At 49.3% G+C, this 19,378-nt stretch overlaps 1 protein-coding gene and 1 non-coding gene across 12 annotated transcripts; both read right to left on the bottom strand.

Moving 5' to 3' along the window:
* Nucleotides 1-4,081: 4,081 nt before the first annotated feature.
* PABPC4 (poly(A) binding protein cytoplasmic 4) lies at nt 4,082-18,332 on the bottom strand. 11 transcript variants are annotated; one of them, XM_019957767.2, is made up of 16 exons: nt 17,171-18,328; nt 14,312-14,505; nt 13,472-13,587; nt 12,103-12,242; nt 11,675-11,769; nt 10,879-11,016; nt 10,254-10,349; nt 8,241-8,513; nt 7,819-7,891; nt 7,538-7,657; nt 6,950-7,036; nt 6,731-6,855; nt 5,520-5,613; nt 5,267-5,397; nt 4,899-5,001; nt 4,082-4,392 (listed from the first exon to the last, which is right to left on the bottom strand). In XM_019957767.2, exons 1-15 carry the CDS (start codon nt 17,361-17,363, stop codon nt 4,912-4,914), a joined length of 1,965 nt encoding a protein of 654 aa, XP_019813326.2. In that variant the 5' UTR covers nt 17,364-18,328; the 3' UTR covers nt 4,082-4,392; nt 4,899-4,911. The 11 variants fall into 11 exon arrangements, 10 of the variants coding, with proteins under 10 accessions (XP_019813326.2, XP_019813328.2, XP_019813325.2 ...); XM_019957769.2 differs by having other exon boundaries at nt 7,586-7,657; XM_019957766.2 differs by having other exon boundaries at nt 7,804-7,891; nt 17,171-18,327.
* On the bottom strand, nt 9,850-9,984 carry LOC139182391 (small nucleolar RNA SNORA55). Its single transcript, XR_011566056.1, has one exon. It is a non-coding gene; the product is annotated as a small nucleolar RNA SNORA55 (small nucleolar RNA).
* Nucleotides 18,333-19,378: the final 1,046 nt, after the last annotated feature.

The following is a 19,378-nucleotide window of genomic DNA, read 5'->3' as shown; positions in this document are numbered from 1 at the left end:
CTTTGCGACCCTATGAATCGCAGCACGCCAGGCCTCCCTGTCCATTACCAACTCCTGGAGCTTGCTCAGACTCACGTCCATCGAGTCAGTGATGACATCCAGCCATCTCATCCTCTGTTGTCCCCTTCTCCTCCTGCCCCCAATCCCTCCCAGCATCAGAGTCTTTTCCAATGAGTCAACTCTTCGCATGAGGTGGCCAAAGTACTGGAGTTTCAGCTTTAGCATCATTCCTTCCAAAGAAAGCCTAGGGCTGATCTCCTTTAGAATGGACTGGTTGGATCTCCTTACAGTCCAAGGGACCCTCAAGAGTCTTCTCCAACACCACAGTTGAAAAGCATCAACTCTTCGGCGCTTAGCCTTCTTCACAGTCCAACTCTCACATCCATACATGACCACTGGAAAAACCATAGCCTTGACTAGATGGACCTTTGTTGGCAAAGTAATGTCTCTGCTTTTCAATATGCTATCTAGGTTGGTCATAACTTTCCTTCCAAGGAGTAAGCATCTTTTAATTTCATGGCTGCGGTCACCATCTGCAGTGATTTTGGAGCCCCCCCAAAATAAAGTCTGACACTGTTTCCGCTGTTTCCCCATCTATTTCCCATGAAGTGATGGGACCGGATACCATGATCTTCGTTTTCTGAATGTTGAGCTTTAAGCCAACTTTTTCACTCTCCTCTTTCACTTTCATCAAGAGGCTTTTTAGCTCCTCTTCACTTTCTGCCATAAGGGTGGTATTATCTGCATATCTGAAGTTATTGATATTTCTCCCAGCAGTCTTGATTCCAGCTTGTGCTTCATCCAGCCCAGCGTTTCTCATGATGTACTCTGCATATAAGTTAAATAAGCAGGGTGACAATATACAGCCTTGACGTACTCCTTGTCCTATTTGGAATCAGTCTGTTGTTCCATGTCCAGTTCTAACTGTTGCTTCCTGAACTGCATACAGATTTCTCAAGAGGCAGGTCAGGTATTCCCATCTCTTTCAGAATTTTCCAGTTTGTGGTGATCCACACAGTCAAAGGGCTTTGGCATAGTCAATAAAGCAGAAATAGATGCTTTTCTGGAACCCTCTTGCTTTTTCAATGATCCAGCAGATGTTGGCAATTTGATCTCTGGTTCCTCTGCCTTTTCTAAAACCTGCTTCAACATCTGGAAGTTCACAGTTCACATACTGTTGAAGCCTGGCTTGGAGAATTTTGAGCATTACTTTACTATCATGTGAGAAGAGTACAACTGTGTGGTAGTTTGAGCATTCTTTGGGAGTGGCCATGAGGAGATACCCTATATCCAAGGTCAGGAGCTGCGCTGGAGCGGTCATGAGATACCCCACACCCAAGGGCAAAGGAGAAACCCCAGCAAGATGGTAGGAGGGGTGAATTTGCATTTAGAACCAAACCCCATTCCTGCTAGGGATGCTTAGAGGGCTCAAAAACACCTTGTGCACACCAGGACCCAGGGACCCCACAGAGACAGACAGAGCTGTGTTTGGGCATCTCTTGTGGAGGTACAGGTCAGCTGTGGACTGCCACAGGGACAGAGGCCCTGGGTGCAGCATACTTGGGTATGGCATAAGCCCTCTTGGAGGAGGTCGCCATTAACCACACCATAGAGCTGCCGGAACTTATACAGGACTAGGAAATAGACTCTTAGAGGGCACAAACAGAACCTTGTGTGCACTAGGACCCAGGAGAAAGGAGCAGTGACCCCAGAAGAGACTGACCCAGACTTGCCCCGGAGTGTCCGGGAGTCTCCAGCGGAGGCGTGGGTCGCTGGTGGCCTGCTGCAGGGTTGGGGGCAGTGAGTGTAGCAGTGCATGCATGGGATCTTTTGAAGGAGGTCGCCATTATCTTCATTACCTCCACCATAGTTTGGCCCCAGGTAAGTAACAGGGAGGGAACACAGCCCTGCCCATCAACAGAAAATTGGATTAAAGATTTACTGAGCATGGCCCCATCCATCAGAACAAGACCCAGTTTCCCCCTCAGTCAGACTCTCCCATCAGGAAGCTTCCATAAGCCTCTTATTCTCCATCATCGGGCAGACAGACTGAATCTGACTACCACAATCACAGAAAACTAACCAATCTGATCACAAGAACCACAGCCTTGTCTAACTCAATGAAACTATGAGCCATGCTGTGTAGGGCCACCCAAGACAGATGGGTCATGGTGGAGAGCTCTGACAAAATGTGGTCCCCTGGAGAAGGGAATGGCAAACCACTTCAGTATTCTTGCCTTGAGAACCCCATGAACAGTATGAAAAGGCAAAAAGATAGGACACTGAAAGATGAACTCGCCTCGTCAGTAGGTGGCCAAGATGCTACTGGAGATCAGTGGAGAAGTTAACTCCAGAAAGAATGAAGAGACTGAGCCAAAGCAAAAACACCCAGTCGTGGATGTAACTGGTGATAGAAGCAAGGTCCGATGCTGTAAAGAGCAATATTGCATAGGAACCTGGAATGCTAGGTCCATACATCAAGGCAAGTTCGAAGTGGTCAAACAGGAGATGGCAAGAGTGAGCATCGACATTTTAGGAATCAGTGAACTAAAATGCACTGGAATGGGTGAATTTAACTCTACTACTGCGGGCAAGAATCACTGAGAAGAAATGGAGCAGCCATCATAGTCAACACTAGAGTCCAAAATGCAGTACTTGCATGCAATCTCAAAAACAGAATGATCTGTTTCCAAGGGAAACCATTCAGTATCACAGTAATCCAAGTCTATGCCCCGAGCAGCAACGCTGAAAAAGCTGAAGTTGAACCTATGAAGACCTACAAGACCTTCTAGAACTAACACCCCAAAAAGTCTTTTTCATTATAGGGGACTGGAATGCAAAAGTAGAAGTCAAGAAATACCTGGAGTAAGAGGCAAATTTGGCCTTGGAGAACAGAATGAAGCAGGGCAAGGGCTAATAGAAATTTGCAAAGAGAACGCACTGGTTATAGCAAATACCCTCTTTCAATAACAAAAGAGAAGACTCTACACGTGGATATCACCAGCTGGTCAACAGCAAAATCAGATTATATTCTTTGCAGCCAAAGATGGAGAAGCTCTAAACAGTCAGCAGAAACAAGATGGGGTGTTGACTGTGGCTTAGATCATGAACTCCTTATTGCCAAATTCAGACTTAAAAGAAAGTAGGGAAAAACCACTAGACCACTCAAGTATGACCTAAATAAAGTCCCTTACAATTATACAGTGGAAGTGAGAAACAGATTCAAGGGATTAGATCTGATAGAGTGCCTGATTAACTATGAACAGAGGCTTGTGACACTGCACAGGAGACAGGGATCAAGCCCATCCCTAAGAAAAAGAAATGCAAAAAAGCAAAATGGCTGTCTGAGGAGGCCTTACAAATAGCTGTGAAAAGAAGTGAAAAGCAAAGGAGAAAAGGAAAGATATAAGTATCTGAATGCAGAGTTCCAAAGAATAGTAAGGAGAGATAAGAAAGCCTTCCTCAGTCATCAGTGTAAAGAAATAGAGGAAAACAATAGAATGGGAAAGACTAGAGATCTCGTCAAGAAAATTAGAGACACCAAGGGAACATTTCATGCAAAGATGGGCTCAATAAAGGACAGAAATGGTATGGACCTAACAGAAGCAGAAGGTATTAAGAAGAGGGGACAAGAATACACAGAAGAACTATACAAAAAAGATCTTCATGACCCAGATAATCATGATGGTGTGATCACTCATCTAGAGCCAGACATCCTGGAATGCGAAGTCAAGTGGGTCTTAGGAAGCATCGCTATGAACAAAGCTAGTGGAGGTGATAGAATTCCAGTTGAGCTATTCCAAATCCTGAAAGATGATGCTGTGAAAGTGCTGCACTCAATATGCCAGCAAATTTGGAAAACTCAGCAGTGGCCACAGGACTGGAAAAGGTCAGTTTTCATTCCAATCCCAAAGACTTCTGTTTACATCCTTCCACAATAGAACACAAGGGGACAGTCCTACACACCTTGTTAACCCAGAACAATCTGCTCACAGAACTTCATTTGACCTTATTTACATCCAAAAGTTGTTTTCAGCAAACACTGGAATTTACAGAAAACTACAGTCTGAGAAAAACAGAGTCAGTTTTATGGAGATTTTTTTCTTTATTGAGAAACTTAAGACTTGGGTACATCAAATAAAACCAATTTCTGGGGGGAAAAAAGCAAAACCCACAATAGAAAAAAAAGTTAACACTGTCTGGGCCACATCAGAACCCAGAGAATATATTCTTTAAATTGAAAAATTCTAGGTGCTTCATAATTGACCTTTTGATACAAAATGACCTATTAAATTTGCAATTGTGGTTCTTGGTGTTGAGGTCCATAGGACAAGCTAGGAAGTCTTCAAACCTTGAGCTGAACTCCATGAGGGTTTATTTGGCTTTTGAATCCTGAAAAGCAAAGCGCCAACACAATAAATACACTATCAAAAAAACCTCAGAGACTCACAGAAATCTCTTACAGAAACACAGCAGAGTAGGGTTTCTCAGCCTTGGTGCCCACTGACATTCTGGCCCAGATAATTCTGTTGGGGATATTCCTGTGTATCTTAGGCTATTTAGCTGCATCCCTGCCCGCTACTCAATTAGATACCAGTAACACATTCCCAGTTTTGACAACCAAAATGTCTCATGTCCTCTGAGGAGGCACCCCTGGTTAAGAACCAGTGACTCTGTGGCTACTGCACGGAAAGCCCCACCTCTGACCTTTCCTGGGCATCCCTACTTCAACTCCAAGTGACAGGGCTCAGGCTGTGAACAAGCGGGACAAGCCCTACCATCACTCCAGCCCCGGCCCTCACCATGGGCTCTTTTCCCCTGCCTCTGCCCATGTTTATCTTTCAGGGGGATATTCAGGAGTTAAAATCATTGCAGAAAAGAAAAATAGCCAAACATACGGTTCGTCCTTGTCTAAGAGGTAGCAGCAGCAACAGCGCCCACCTTCTGAGCAGCTTCTTTCTTGGCATGATGAGCCTGAAGGACCGCCACAGCCTCATCCACCTGTGAGAAATGTCCAGGTGGTCAGTGACATCTGAGGAGAGCTCCTCTGCCCCTCCCTGGAGCCAGGCCCCGTGGGGCATTTCCTGGTGCTGACCACTTTCCCAGATCCCCACAACCCAGCAGTACTTAGGTCACAGGTGAGGCACCAAGGAAGTGGTCATGGGGGTAGCAGACTCTTCTCTCTGCCACTCCTGGGTGTTCACGGCTGCCCCTCGTCCTCCTGAACCCAGTGAGCAGAGGCCAGAGGATCTGAGAACCCGCTCACCTTGGAGCGGAGAGACTCGGGGGACTCCAGCATGTGCAGCAGCTCTGAGTTGTCGATCTCCAGCAGCATCCCAGTTATCTTCCCAGCCAGGTTCGAGTGCATCGTCTGGATGAGTGGGAACAGACGTTCACCTGTGGGAAGGTATTCCATGAAAAACCCAGTGGAATCCCAGTAGAGGATGGACGCTGGCGTCTAGATCAGTAGTTCAGCCCCCTCCCCACCCCCCACTTCTGCAAGCGCATGGATCCCTCACCCAGCATCTGCTTCTGTTCCTGGGGGGGTGCTGCAGCCAGCATGGAGGCGGTCAGCGGCTCCTGCCCCTGCACGTGGACCGCAGGCTGGGGTGCCTGGGAACCAGGAGAGGCGGCAGGTTAACACACGCAAAGGACAGTGACAGCGGTCATGAGCCCAACCGCTCAAGTCTACTGAGTGAAAGAGGAGATGGACGCAGCTGTCCTTGCTGTCGGGGAACTGACTTCAGTCTTGGCGGACTGAGAGGGAGGAAGAGAGTGGTATGAGGAAAAAACCAACAACCAATTAAAATGGCACACTACTCGAAGGCAAGGGAAATGATTACGAAAAACCTACAGTGCTAGGCAGTCATCTACCAAGTAATTTTAATTGACTCAAGGCCAGTGATCATAATTTACCGAAGGCATCAAAGCCTTGATAATAAACAAGGTCCTGTGAACACTGGTATGTGCAGTTGTCTGCTAAAAGTTTTCCTTTAGGGGTGAATTTCAGTAGAAACTGGGTGAAAGGACAGAAATAGCAAAATGCTTATAACTGCATCCTGTACCTCCTTTACTGCACCACCTGTTTACTATATCAAATGCTTGAGGACCGTCAACTCATAATGTCAATACCAGTCACAGTCGTTTAAAAGAAGGGCCTTGTAGGCAAAGTTCACATAGGGCCTCCTGGGAAATTTCCCACCTACAGCATGGAGCAGGAGGAAACAAGGCCCAGCAGCACTCCCCCAAGCAAACTGCAGAGTTCTATCACAAGCTCCCTGTCTGACCTCCCTGAGGGGCCCAGCTCGAGAGACAGCAGTTCCAGCTCAGAAACCCTGGGATCCGGGTCCAATTCCTCCAACTCACCCTAATACCTCTGAAGCCAAGCCTTTCATCTGTAAGATGTTCACCCCATTACCTTGCAGAGCAACTAAGGATCAATTCAGCCGCTGGATGTGAAAGTGAAATGGAAGCTCAGAGCTGCGAAAGCCCCTGCACATGGTGAGGAGGAGAGCGGGAAGCAGGCTTCTCCTCCGGGGCATTGCTGAGTCAACTCTCATCAGGAAGAACACCTGCAAGCCCCTTCTCTCCCACTAGAGTCCCCCACAGGACACAGCCCCCCAACACAGAGCAGGCATTTAATACCTAGTAAAGGAATCCAAGCAAGGCAGCTTTGAAATCACAGGGAGAGAGGGGAAGCCCTTCTAGGGTTCTGTTTGGTAGACCTCACCTGCAGGGGCTGGATGGCCGGGTGAGGACTGCGGATGCTGGAGGCATATTTGTAAGGTGCAACAGCCCGAGGAGCAGCAGCAACAGCGGCACGAGGCGCTAAGTTCTGCACAGCTGTGGGAACACCTTAGGAGAAGGACAAGTGAAATTAAAGCCCAACGGTCTGGGCAAAGACCCGTCAAATCCCATCTTTCCCCATTCTCTGTGCATCCAATACCACCTCCAGACTGGCAGCTGTCAGTCAGCCCTTGCTGGGCGGCACCAGCCCCACCAAAGTCCATAGCCAAGCGGTCCGGGCACTCAGACCCTACAACAGACCAGCAAATGCACATCAGTGTTGGCGGCAGACGTCCAACTGGCCACGTCCCACGGAAGGAGCAATTCCAAAGCATGTTCACACAGCACACACGGGGCCACTAGCGCTACTTTCGAGGAAAAGCCAACAGATAACATACAACTCTCGCCACCTCTTGGTTGGAATACAGGACATAAATCTGCAAAGAAGTGCCTTGAATCTCCCAACCCCACCCAAAGAACAGGCTGCCTCTGCAGTCAGTCAGCTAACACATTTCTACACTTAAACTTTTTCACACAGAGTCACCGATGAGGCAAAGAATCTTAAAAGGAACCAACACTCAGAACACAGGTTGTTTTCCTGCTGCTCAAGTACCTACCTAAGCACACAGCTAAGATTACAGAACCAGGACCGGACAACACGGTGAGCCCAACGAACGGACCAACCCTGGGCAGAGCCTAGTCGTCCTGACTCCCTCCTCCCCGGGCCACACTTCAAGGCCAGTTTGCTCACCGACTCTCTGAGCGGTAGTAGGGAGGCCGCGAGAGGCCGGAGCATTACCAGTTGGAGCCAGATGGCGAAGAGCTGGACGAGGCCCAGACTGGCGTATAGCACTTGGCATTCCTTGGAAGCCTTGTGAAGAGACAAAAACCGCACATCACTGGTGAATGACATGGACCAGAACCTAGGTTGTACCCCAGAGCAGGCAGGGAGGGGAGGTGGGGGAGCCCAGGACAGGTACATCCTGGAGGATCAGACCACTGTTCCCCACCACCTACCTTGAGGTCTCCCACCTTGCTGCCAGCGTGGATTAGGCCTCATCTGTGCTAACTGGTTAGGTGTGTAATATGGAGGTCTTCCCTGAGCCTGGAAGAAAGAGCAACCAAGCCCTTTTACTTAAGGACCTGAAGCCACACTAGAGTAGTATCTCATCTCATCTCCGTATCAGGCTCTAGGCTGATTATTTGGGACAGAGGCACTCTCTACTCAAGGGCGTGGGTGAGGGGCAGTCAGATAACAGGGACTCTTCTACTCTACCCCTGCCACTGTGTGTGCACGACCACAAGTAAGTCCTTCCTTGTTTTATCTGAAGGATCTTTACTCTGACATTCTAAAGCTCTAATATCCAAAAGTCCATCTCCACCACCACTGTGGGCTGTAGGACCAGGTGTTAGCAGGCAGGTTCCAAAGAGGTGTGAACAGACAGCAGACCCACCTGTGGAACTGCTGGCACAAAGTAGCCCCCAGCTGCAGGCTGAAACTGATTTAAGATGGCATTGGCGGGCAGTGCCCTCATCCCGGCCACCCGCTGCATATATTGGTTGGTCAGGTGAGCCTTTCTCTCCTCCTTTCTCTGGGCCAGAGCGACATAAAGTGGCTTGGAGCCCACGATGCGTCCATTCATCTCTGTGACTGCTTTGGTTGCCTCTTCAGGGGATGAGAAGCAGACAAAGCCAAACCCTTTGCTTCTCCCATCCTCCAGCATCACCTGCAAAAACAAGACCAGCCACTTAGGACAAAAGTGTCCGTGTGTTAAAACCTGGGCTCCCCACTCTGAGAGTTGCCAGGTCGAGTCAGGGCATCTCAGCCCAGTCCCATGATGGGCCCCAGACCAACTGAGTCACCAAAGGGAGAACCTAAGCATTTTGCTTTTTTAGATCCCCAAGTGACTGAAATTCCCAAATACTGTGAGATGCCTAATGGCTGAAGCAGGAACCCAAAGATGTTTTCTGAAACCCAGAGACATAGCTATCTCTGGGAACTCAGAGATCTGGACAGCAGCGTCAAGCAATTTATCTGTAGAACTCATCTGCCTAAGACGTTGGTGAACTGAACTTCAGGAGTTGTAAAATCAATGTGTGCCACCCTCAATTCAATGGGAATAAACACAGCAGAAAGACAACCAGCCAGGAGACAGAGCTGGATTCGAGCCCTGCTCTGTAATCTCTATGCTATACTGCTTAAAGAGAAAAAAAAAAAAAAAAGGCGTTTTCCTCGCCTGAGCAGCTCATTTCTTGCTCTTCCCAGCCTCTCTCCTCAGAAGCACTGGGAGCAATGTGACTATGTGGGGTTGGATCATTAGCTCACAGCCTGGAAAATTTCCTAAAGAGGCGCCTGGGGAGTGAAGACTTGTAACCACCCAACAGCTGTCTACCAACAAGGTGGACCAATAATGCATGTGAAAGTCCTATGACATCCTCATCTCGGAAATGACACCCAGCAAACTTCAAGACACAGTGCTTCTGCTCTCTTCTGGCAAATACCATCATGACTCCTGTGCTGGGTAGCTAGAAGAGACTATCTATCATTCATTACACTACTGGAGGCCCATCAAGAGGGTGATAAGAGGGAGGGGGCGAGGAACTGAGGAAATTCCTGAAGGTGGCCTCTGGCCAACACCCTGCTACCACTGATAACGCTCCTGGGCTCTGAGTGACAAGCTAAGGGCCAGGGCAGGGTTGCCAAATCTTAACTGGCCCACTGGCCTCCCTTCTCGTCACCTGAAGGACTCTGTGATGTGGGCTACACCTCTATGAAGTGGGAAGAGAGTCCGTATGAGGCTCTGCCCCAAACTTTCAGGCGCCACCAGTTCCTACCACAAACGCTGAGCACTTAGGACATGGTGTGACATCTTCACCTAACCAGTATTCTCTTGCTCCTTATTTTTACAAGGGGGTTTGCACTTACTCCCCCTGGCTAACTCAGTTGATATAATTAACAAGGAAAATCAAGCAAATGCAAAACACAGAAAAACAAACTTTCTACTCTCCTCTCCTTCTTACAAGACCCAATTCGAAAAATCCTCAAAACACCTCCGGTTTGAGAAGTGTGGCAGAGTTGTAGAGACAGGCCCCAAGACAAATGGCTAACAGCCTGTCTGGATTTCCTCTGCTCATACTGTAGCACCATCTGTCCCCACACCAGCACGAAGCAGCAGAGAATGGGAAAGATTCAGGTGCTCTCGGGGGCTGGAAGAGAGGGACTGAGTCAGGTTCACCTCCACACGCCAGGGCCTGGGGGACAGCACAACGTTAACCCAGTGAACTGTCCTTCTCCAGAGCGCATACTCAGATGGTAAGTGAGGCCAGGAGAAACTCCTAGGCCAATGTGGTAGCTACTCTCAGAAATGAACAAAATTCAGATCCTATCCCTTCAATGAAATAAATGCAATAAATTTCTACAGGATTATAACTTCTGTTTTCAATCCCCAAACCTCAGTATCAAATACCTTAGCACTGGTGATTGACCCAAAAGGAGAAAACTCTTTCCTTAACTTCTCGTCATCGATGGTGTCATCCAAGTTCTTAATGTAGAGATTCACCCCCTGAAGCAGAAAGATCTCTGTTACACATGCCCTGAAATTCTGGTTCTCAAAATGTGATCCCCAGACTCGTTAGAAATGCGAATTCTCAGGCAAGCACCTGCCACTGAGGCAGAAGCTGTGCGCCCAGCTCCACGTCCTCCCAAACTCTGCTGGGGACCCTGATGCAGGGTCTAAGCTGAGGAAGGGCCACCTGAAGACTCGACGGGGCCATCAATGCAGTCCCAGCCTTCCTCACAGCTGCGCAGGCTCGCCACCAGCCCCAGCAGGGCTCGCCTCACCACCATTCCAGACAAATGGCTATCATTTAAGTACACAGAACAGAGTCCCTACACAAATAATTTAAATCTTTGTCCCTGTCCTAGAATTGCTGCTATATCTGGTAGGTATATCCTTTTAAACCTGATGATCTTGGGAGAAATCAGAAGAGCAAACTCGTGGTCCCCAAAGAGAAAGCCTACCAATCAAAGGGTGCTTTTGCCAATACTTGGAGGTACATCCTTGCTGGCAGGCTGGGCTGAGACCACCTCACCTGATAGCGACTAATCCTCTCCTGCTTCAGCTGTTCAAATTTTCGCTTTAACTCGGCCTGCCGCTCCACTTTCTTTTGTGCACGGCCAACGAAAATGACCTTCCCAGTGATTTCTTTTCCATTCATCTCTTCCACAGCCTGAAGAGGAAATACATGACTTTAAACCAAGATGCAGAGGCAGGGGCCTTGCTCTGTAGGTATGTTAAATCCCACCAAATATTCTGAGAGAAAGAAATCTTCCCTATAGGGCTAAAAACTAACTTCCCTCTGAAGTCAGCTAAGCCAATCCAAACCTTCTCATCAGTAAAATAGGGTTAATATTTAAATAGGTCATTGGTCGAGATAATACAGTGAAAAAATCGTACAGCTGTATAAATACAAGCATAGCAGACACGAGCCTAGGCTGATAATTTGGCTGTCACTACATTTCTTGGGTTCTTTCGAGGATACTGAGTGATACTGAGTGTTGAGGGCCTAGCACAACGCTTTCCCCAGAAGTGGCTACTGCTCACAGATCAGCGACTCTGGGCTCTTGGTTCCCTCACCTACACGTGGGCACAAACCCCTGCCTTACACTTTCAACCTACAGGCCTGAAGAGCTGAGGTGACAGGCACATGCCAAATGCTTTGAAAAGTTATGTGAAATGCCTCGGGAAGATAACTCCAGAGCACAGAGACTGCACATAACTACTAGATTCTCAGGGAATGCCAGCTCCACCCTATGTGATGGTAAGACCCTGCCCACACGCTGGGGCCACTCCCTACAAATTTTCCCCAACCCTCATATTACTCTCACCTTATTGGCATCCTCGTGTTTTTCGTAACTCACAAAGCCAAAGCCTTTGGATTTCCCACTGGGATCTCTCATCACCTTGACACTTAGGGTCTTACCTATTGCCAAAGGACAGAACTATTAGTCACAGCATCTCCACCACAGCTCAGAGAGGCTTCTTAGGGAGCTCACTTGACGCTCCTGCTGAGGCCAGAAGGACTCAAGAGGCACCATGCCTGGCCTTCTAATTCTGACCAAGCTGCTGAGATGGTCTTGGGAATGGGACGGAGTAGGATGAAGCCAAGAGCTGAGGCCTGGGCTCTATTCCTATCTACCCTGTGGCCTTTGTCATTAAGGCATTTTACTTCTGGGTCTAGATGCCCTCATCTCTTAAGTAAAAAGATGAATTGCAGGTCTGGTGGGACACAGGCGGGCAAGGGACCCTGACTTACCAAACTGGCTAAATAGCTCTTTCAGATTCTCATCATCAACCTCTTCCCCAAAGTTTTTGATGTAAACATTGGTGAATTCCTTGGCTTTGGCTCCAAGTTCGGCTTCCCGCTCTTTTCGAGACTTGAATCTGCCCACAAACCTATAAAGAAACCATGAAAAATACTCATCACTCAGAGGAACAAAACATGATTTCCAGGGGCCCAAAGGAATGCAGATTAAAGGCTGACAGGAGAGGTTAAAACATGAGTCCCCCTCCAACCACCAAGAGAGCAAGCTCAGAGATGCCCCAACTTCCCAGCAGAAAGAGAAAGAGGCGGGACTATCCTTCGAGGATCAGCCCCAGGGCTCCTGGCTCAGGCCAGGGCCCCTCCTACCACATCACACTGCCTTCGTGAAGAAACCTGATGACCATGTTTTTAAAACGTTCATTTCTGTACATCTATGTAAATGCATAGAAAAGGTCTGGAAGGATACAAACCAAACTGTTAACAGTGGTTAATCCTAGGAATGAGATTGTTGGAGTGAACCAAGAGGCAGCCTTTGTTTTTCACTGTATTCGTTTCGGTGCTGCTTACAGTTAACTGGAAAAGGTACCCTTACATTAAAAATCTTTTAGATTTCTTTCTAGTGATACCTTTAGAAGACCTGACCACTGAGGCAACCCATTCCCTGGTCCGTTCAATAACACAATGGACAGAAAAGACTTTTGCTTGTCATAACTAAGATTTACTGTATGGTCCCTTCTCTCTCTGCGTGACTTAACTAAGATCACCATCTCTCCACTCTAAAGTAACCACACCAAAGCAACACGGTCTATTATGAACAGCCTTCTGCACCGGGATGAGATTTTTCACTGTTAAAGTGCTACTGTGGAGCCAGCCTAGTATTTTGAAGGCCACTGACTCATAAGTTAGCCAAGTGGAGGGGACAATTTGGCATCAACTCCTAGCGAGTGACCCCACGGACAGACCTGAGTCATGGAAGGTCAAGGTCACATGGCTAGTACACAGCTTCTGGTCAGTCCAGGGCCCTCTCCACTCTGCTGCTGGCCAAGACCCCTGCTCAGAGTGGGCTCAAGAGCTGCCTTCCAGCCAGCCCCTGTTGTCAATGCTCACAAAACCCACAGACGGATGCTTCTAAGGGAGAGGCGGCAGGCAGGCCATGGCTTGGGCTGGAAGCCCACCTTGGCGAGTCAAAAGGGCTGCCATGGCTCAGGCAGGGAGACTCACCAGCCCTGGAGTGGAGAGGTAGGAGCAGGCCACACTTGGGCCGAGAGAACCAGTAGCCGCCTTGTGTGTGCCAGTTTATACCGAGGTGGGGCCACGGCTGGCTCATGCGATGGCTGTCGCTCCGGACTGGGACACTCACACTTTGCGGTCATTGAGGAGCATGCCGTTCATCTTCTCGATGGCCTTGTCGGCAGCCTCCTGGGTCTCGAAGTGGACAAAGGCATAACCCTTAGAGCCGTTCTCATCACACACCACCTGTCAAAGATAAGGCAAGCCACTTCAGCACCACTGCCCAGCTCCAAGGACTCGAGAGCTGTGTGGGCTCCTGAGTCTGAGAGGCTTCTAGCCCACCATCCATGGTCAAAAGGAAGGAGATTACAGCAGGTACCTAGTGATGCTCCACTTACAAATGGTAGCCACCATTAGGCTGTGTTCTATTCCAAAAGTTTTATTTCATTAAAAAAATATTTTGATATCTGGGTACAAAACCACAAGGTTACAGAAAGACAAACCATTTTCCAAGCCCACAACAGAATTTCAGTCTAGTGTGGAGTCAGCTATGCAAACCACCACCACACAAGTTGCACAAAATGCCCCCAGAGAAACAGGTGCATGGAGAAGGAAGAGGGTGAATTCATGCTTCTAAAATGACTAAGTACAGCTTCCTGGAGACCAGGCATTGCTCGGGTACTTGCTACCCTCCCCCCCAAGAGAACCTTTTGATGCCTCCCAAAGTTAGGAAACAGGAAGGATATTTCAGGCAAAGGGAAGAATAAACAAAGACAAGAAAGCACCTGCTGGTTTATGCTGGGCTGTGGCACTGAGATTATCTACAGGGAACTTTTAGACTTCTGAGCCATTTCCAGCATTTTGAAAATTATCATACCCGGCCACCCAATTCCAAGGCAATTCCCCACTTAATATTTGTTTTTATGATTCAGTTAATTATTCTGCTGGAAATCATTTAATCAGTGTTTACCTTGCAGGACAGAATGTTCCCAAAAGCAGAAAAAGTATCATAAAGTGCCTTGTTATCTATAGATTTGTCCAGGTTCTTGATGAAGACGTTTCCCACACCAGATTTTCTCAGAGACGGGTCCCTCTGAGACCACATGATCCGGATCGGCTTTCCCTTAATTACATCAAAGTTCATGGTGTCCAAGGCCCGCTCAGCTGCAAAACAGAAACACGTTCCCGTCAAGGATATAAAACGCTACCTCGCGTACTTAAATGACTGTCACCATCCCAGGAACAGATAGCTCCAGGACTTTTCAAGGTAAGCACTCTGATACAGGGAATTCTATTAAAATTAAACGACATCCATCTCCTCTAGCCTGCAACACCACTGAGGACAGAAGTTCTAGCGAATCGTCCTCCTGCATGGCAGAAGTCTCAGTGCCTCTGGACTAAGGCAGTTAGACAAGATAATCTAAATGCGTTTATGGCACCAGGATCAAATGATAACACCTTACATTTGATTAAGCTTCATCATCTATAGAGACTCTGCAGCCTATGCAGCCTACTACCCACAGGGAGGGAGATGGAAGAGGTGAAATGATCCATCTTATCAAATGGACAAACTTATGATCAGGACGGCTAAACAGTATAGCTAACTACAGATTAAGAAACTAATGGCCGACTTTCTGATTATTTTTCAGTAACATATTGCATCAGCATTATCAACTAGCTGTCACTTAGTTTATAACTCGTCTATTGGACGAATGACTAAAAAATCCTGTGATCAACTGGGGAAAATGTGCTATCTGAATTCAGCCCAGTTTCCTGTATTTTTAATTTCTAGGAAAATTCAGACAAAAACCCTTAATTATCAAAACGATGGTCACACATGGAAACATCCTTTGTATTATCAGAATGAGCAGGATGAAACCGCAACACCTCGCTGTCTAAGTTGCCAGCGCACGCAGGCCCTGCACCTGGTGGTTTCTAGGCTATCAAGCCTCCATCTAAGTTCCAGGGAATTCCAGGAATTCCAGATGTCCCAGTGCCCAATCAAGTTCTCAACCCAGTGCTCTGGGATGTTCCTTCACTTCTCAACCAAATCCAGGTACACACCATCTGTCAGCAGAACACTTCTCTTCACTGGCAGTAAATGATTCAGACCCACTTTTCCTGACTTACGCACTGACATCACCCAGAATCTCCTCCTCCATGAAGGGATGGGGGTAGGGGGTGTTACCCCTGCCTCAAGACACCATCTCCCTTAAAACAGGGACAAGATCCCTAACTCTGCCCCTCCACAAGCTCATCTGTCCAGTCAGCCAGCAGAGTAGCTCCTTTTCAGTACTTCCAACCACCTTTCCCACTGTTCTCAGCTAGATTCGTTCAGTATGAGGGAAGGTGGTCAGGGAAAGGGGAGACGGCAGCAAATGTCCAGGACAGAAGGGCTCGCTTGTGAGGACTCTGATCCACAGCCTGCGACCCCAAACTGTGTTTCATGAATTAGCAAGGAAGAAGCCCATTTCAACACAGCTCCTGTCTATTTCCAGACAGCACTGCACAAGGCAAGTCGGCTTAGTCTGACAAATCTGGCTGCACTTATTTATAGCAGGGAGAGGTCCTGCAGAGGTATGTGTTGGCAGACACACTAACCAATGGCTTGTGCTACTATCTCTAAATGACAGGACTTTTGTTCAGAAGAGTCAAGGAGGCTGACAAGAGCCAATGGGCCCACTGCTCCCCCCTAAAAAGGCCACACTTAGCTACTTCCTTGTGCCCTGTGGCCAGAAAAACCCCAGAGCCCACTGAACTGACCGGAGCAGTGCTTGGTCTCTCAAGTCCACTTCTCTGGTCTCAGCTGCATCCTGGGCAAGTGACATTCTGTGGGTTTCACGGACAGTGGACCAAGTGGGGGCAAAAATAGGGACCTGGAGATCCTCTGCCACAGGATGGCTTGTTTCTCCCAGTAATGGTCTGTCTCTACAGTTGTTCCCTTCCGTTCTGGAGTCACGTGCAGCCCCCGATTAGGTTTCTTCTGGCCTCACTCAGGCCAGGCCTGCAGCATACCTCAACATGCTCCAGCCCCCCAGTCAGGGCTGGCAGAGCACTGCACCCACAGTCCCAGCTTCCACAGCCTCCAACCTTCCGCAGTTCCTTTTCCTCTTCGGAAGTCCTATCTTTTTCAGATGAGACGAAGTGAAAGGGTTTTTGACAAGTGTAAAGCACTGTCCACAGGTGAGGTGATAATCCCCAACAGCTTAGCGGATTTCCAAGGGGCGCCTCCCTGACTACCTGCGCAACCTGCTCCAAAGCCCATGTTGCTGGCCTGGCACCACACTCTCCTGGTGCTAACACAAGTGCCTGCTCAAGTTCAACACACAGCATTGTTCCCCTGCTTCCTACCTGCCCTGAAAGATCCATCAGCACAAAACCAAAGACTCTTAAGCTCAGGGTCAAGTGAGGGGAGGGGATAGCAGTTTTGCCATGTAAAATTTTGGAAGACATTGTGTTTTAATCATCCTACCTTTTCCTCAAGCCTGTGAGGGGCCAGAGCCTGTGGCCAAGGCTCTAACAGAGCAGACCCCCCCAACCCCCACACGGAATGACAGCAAGTTCCTTCTGGTCCTCCTTGGGCTCCAACACCCCCTCCTCCCACCACTGATTAGCCCAAGGTCACCCAGTTAGCAAGTGGTGGAAGCAAGACTGAAACTCTAGTCATCTGATGCCAGGACCCCGGGTTCTCAACCCCCGCAGCCAGTCCCCCACTACGGCTTCTGTGCGCTGTTGCAATGCCCCCTCCCCGGGGGTGGGGACCGGCCTGGAGAAGGACCCCCAGGGTCTCCTGAGAGACCACAGGTTTGTGGCCACAGCTTGTACTCACCGTCAGCCGGCTGCTGGAAGTTGACGTAGGCATAACCCAGGGAGCGGCGGGTGATCATATCGCGGCAGACCCGGATGGACAGCACAGGCCCCGCAGGACTGAACTTTTCGTACAGCATGGCCTCGGTGACGTCCGAGTGCAGGTCACCCACGTACAGGGAGGCCATGGGGTAGCTGCTGGCCGCAGCGTTCATCTCCCCAGCCCCCACCACCCCGAGCCCCGCCAGGAGGACTTCTTAAGAGGGACCGCACAGGACAAAGGGGGCTCCGCTCGGAGCCGTGGCCCACGCCGCGGCTCACAGGTGGCAGTGAAGCTCGGAGAAGCTGGGAGTCGGCTCCGAGGGCCGGAGAGGAGTTCGGGGACGGCTCGGACGAGACTGCCAAACCGCAGACAAAAGGCTCTCAAAAACAATATGGCCCTCCCTGGGAGTTTTTAATTTTTCAGCTGTCCTGGTCTGAAGCTCCCAATTTCAAAAAAAAGGAAAAAAATTAAAACGGGGACTCCCCTCCGAATGACAAAAAAATTTCCAGAGGCAACCCAGCGGTGCCCACGGCGGCCTCCGGGACGCGCGTTTCTCTATAAATATAGGCCTCGGGCTCCCGGTGGTTTAAGATTACAGCAGCCCGGGGAAGAGGGAAACCAAATATTTGTCGGTGCCGACTCGGCAAGCCCCGGGCGGCCCGAGCGCGCAGCCGCCTCCCACGCCGGGCCGGCGAAGGGCAGCGCGGACACGTGGTGCGGGGAGGCTGGCGCGCGGGGGGCGAGGGCGGCGGGCGCGGGGCTGCCACGCGGCGCAACCGGGCGGCGGCGCGTGGACGCGGGCGCGCGGGCGGCTCACCACCGGACCGACGGACGGGGACCGACAGACGCCCAGGTGCGGCGGCGGCGGGCAGGCCGGAAGCGTGCGAAAGTGACTTCCCCGCGGTTTCTCCGAAGAGGATTCGTTTTTTTCTTTTTCTTTCTCTCTCTTTTTTTTTAAATTTTAAAGCGTTTTCGGGTTTTTTTTTCTTTTTTTTTTTTTTTTGTCTTCAGGCTACTAGGCCCGAAAGTGGTGGAAGCTGCGGCGACCCGGGGCGGAGAGAGGCGGCCAGGGGAGCCACCGCTCCATTTATACCCGCCCGCCCCGGGCGCTGCTGGTCGAAGGGCGCCTCGCGACCTGGGCGCAGTCGTGCCCGCCCACTCGGCCCGGGGGCCCGAGGCGGGGCGGCCACACGAGAGCGTCCCGGCGCGGCCGCTTGGCGCCACAGCGACCCCTGGCGCTCGGAGGACCGCTCCGCTGGGGCCTCTGCCGGACCCAAGCGCCGCTTTCCCTACGGAAGGCTGGAGTGTAAACCACCCGCTCGTCTGTGACTAGAAAGTAAGGATAATGTCACCCGCTCGCGCGCATCATGTTTGTAATCAATGTCTTGCCGAAGTGTAAAATAAAGATGATATAAGTACATTATAGTTACATAATAGGTGCTCCATGTACATGATTGGGCCCAAATAAAGAAGCTTTTAGATTACTGGGACCTAAAGGTAATGGAGAAGGAAATGGCAACCCACTCCAGTATCCTTGCCTGGAGAATCCCTTGGACGGAGGAGCCTGGTAGGCTACAGTCCACGTGGCGGCAAAGAGTCGGACACGACTGAGCGACTTTTACTTTAAAGGTAGAAGCATCGGAAACACGACAGCTACTCCTGCAGTAGTACCCGTGGGTGATGAGATGCTCTGGAAAGATGAACAAATTTTGGAAAAGCTTCAATAAAACAAGATACAGTCATCCCTCTATTTACAAGGTTGTGGTCTTCCTGGAAATTTAGTTGATATTTAAGGACATAGAATCTGTTCTGTTCCCATGTAAAAGGGAGTCACAGTCTAAGATCTAATCGTTATAAAAAGATTTTTCCTCTGTATGAGGATCCAGCAGGTCCTTTGAAAGTCATGCAGTACATGGGACAAATCTACTCCATGTGGGACTGTCCCTGTGGACATGGTGTTGTAAGATATAATCCCTTCTTCCATAAATACCAGGAACCACCATCACTGTCACTGTGATCATTGATTTGATTAAATGAATGAAGAGATAATAGTATTTATATATTTACTCAAAGAAATGGGCTCACTCTATGTCAACACCAGATAAAGGTGCTAGTGGATACCGTGGCGGACAAGGCAGATGAAGTCCCTCTCTCCCTCTTGACATTTATACTCTAGGTAGTGTATTA

The sequence above is a fragment of the Bos indicus genome, chromosome 3 (genome assembly GCF_029378745.1).
Source record: "Bos indicus isolate NIAB-ARS_2022 breed Sahiwal x Tharparkar chromosome 3, NIAB-ARS_B.indTharparkar_mat_pri_1.0, whole genome shotgun sequence".
NCBI lineage: Eukaryota > Metazoa > Chordata > Mammalia > Artiodactyla > Bovidae > Bos > Bos indicus.
Note: the sequence above shows the minus strand (reverse complement) of the source record. Positions and strands in the feature narration are given on the sequence as shown.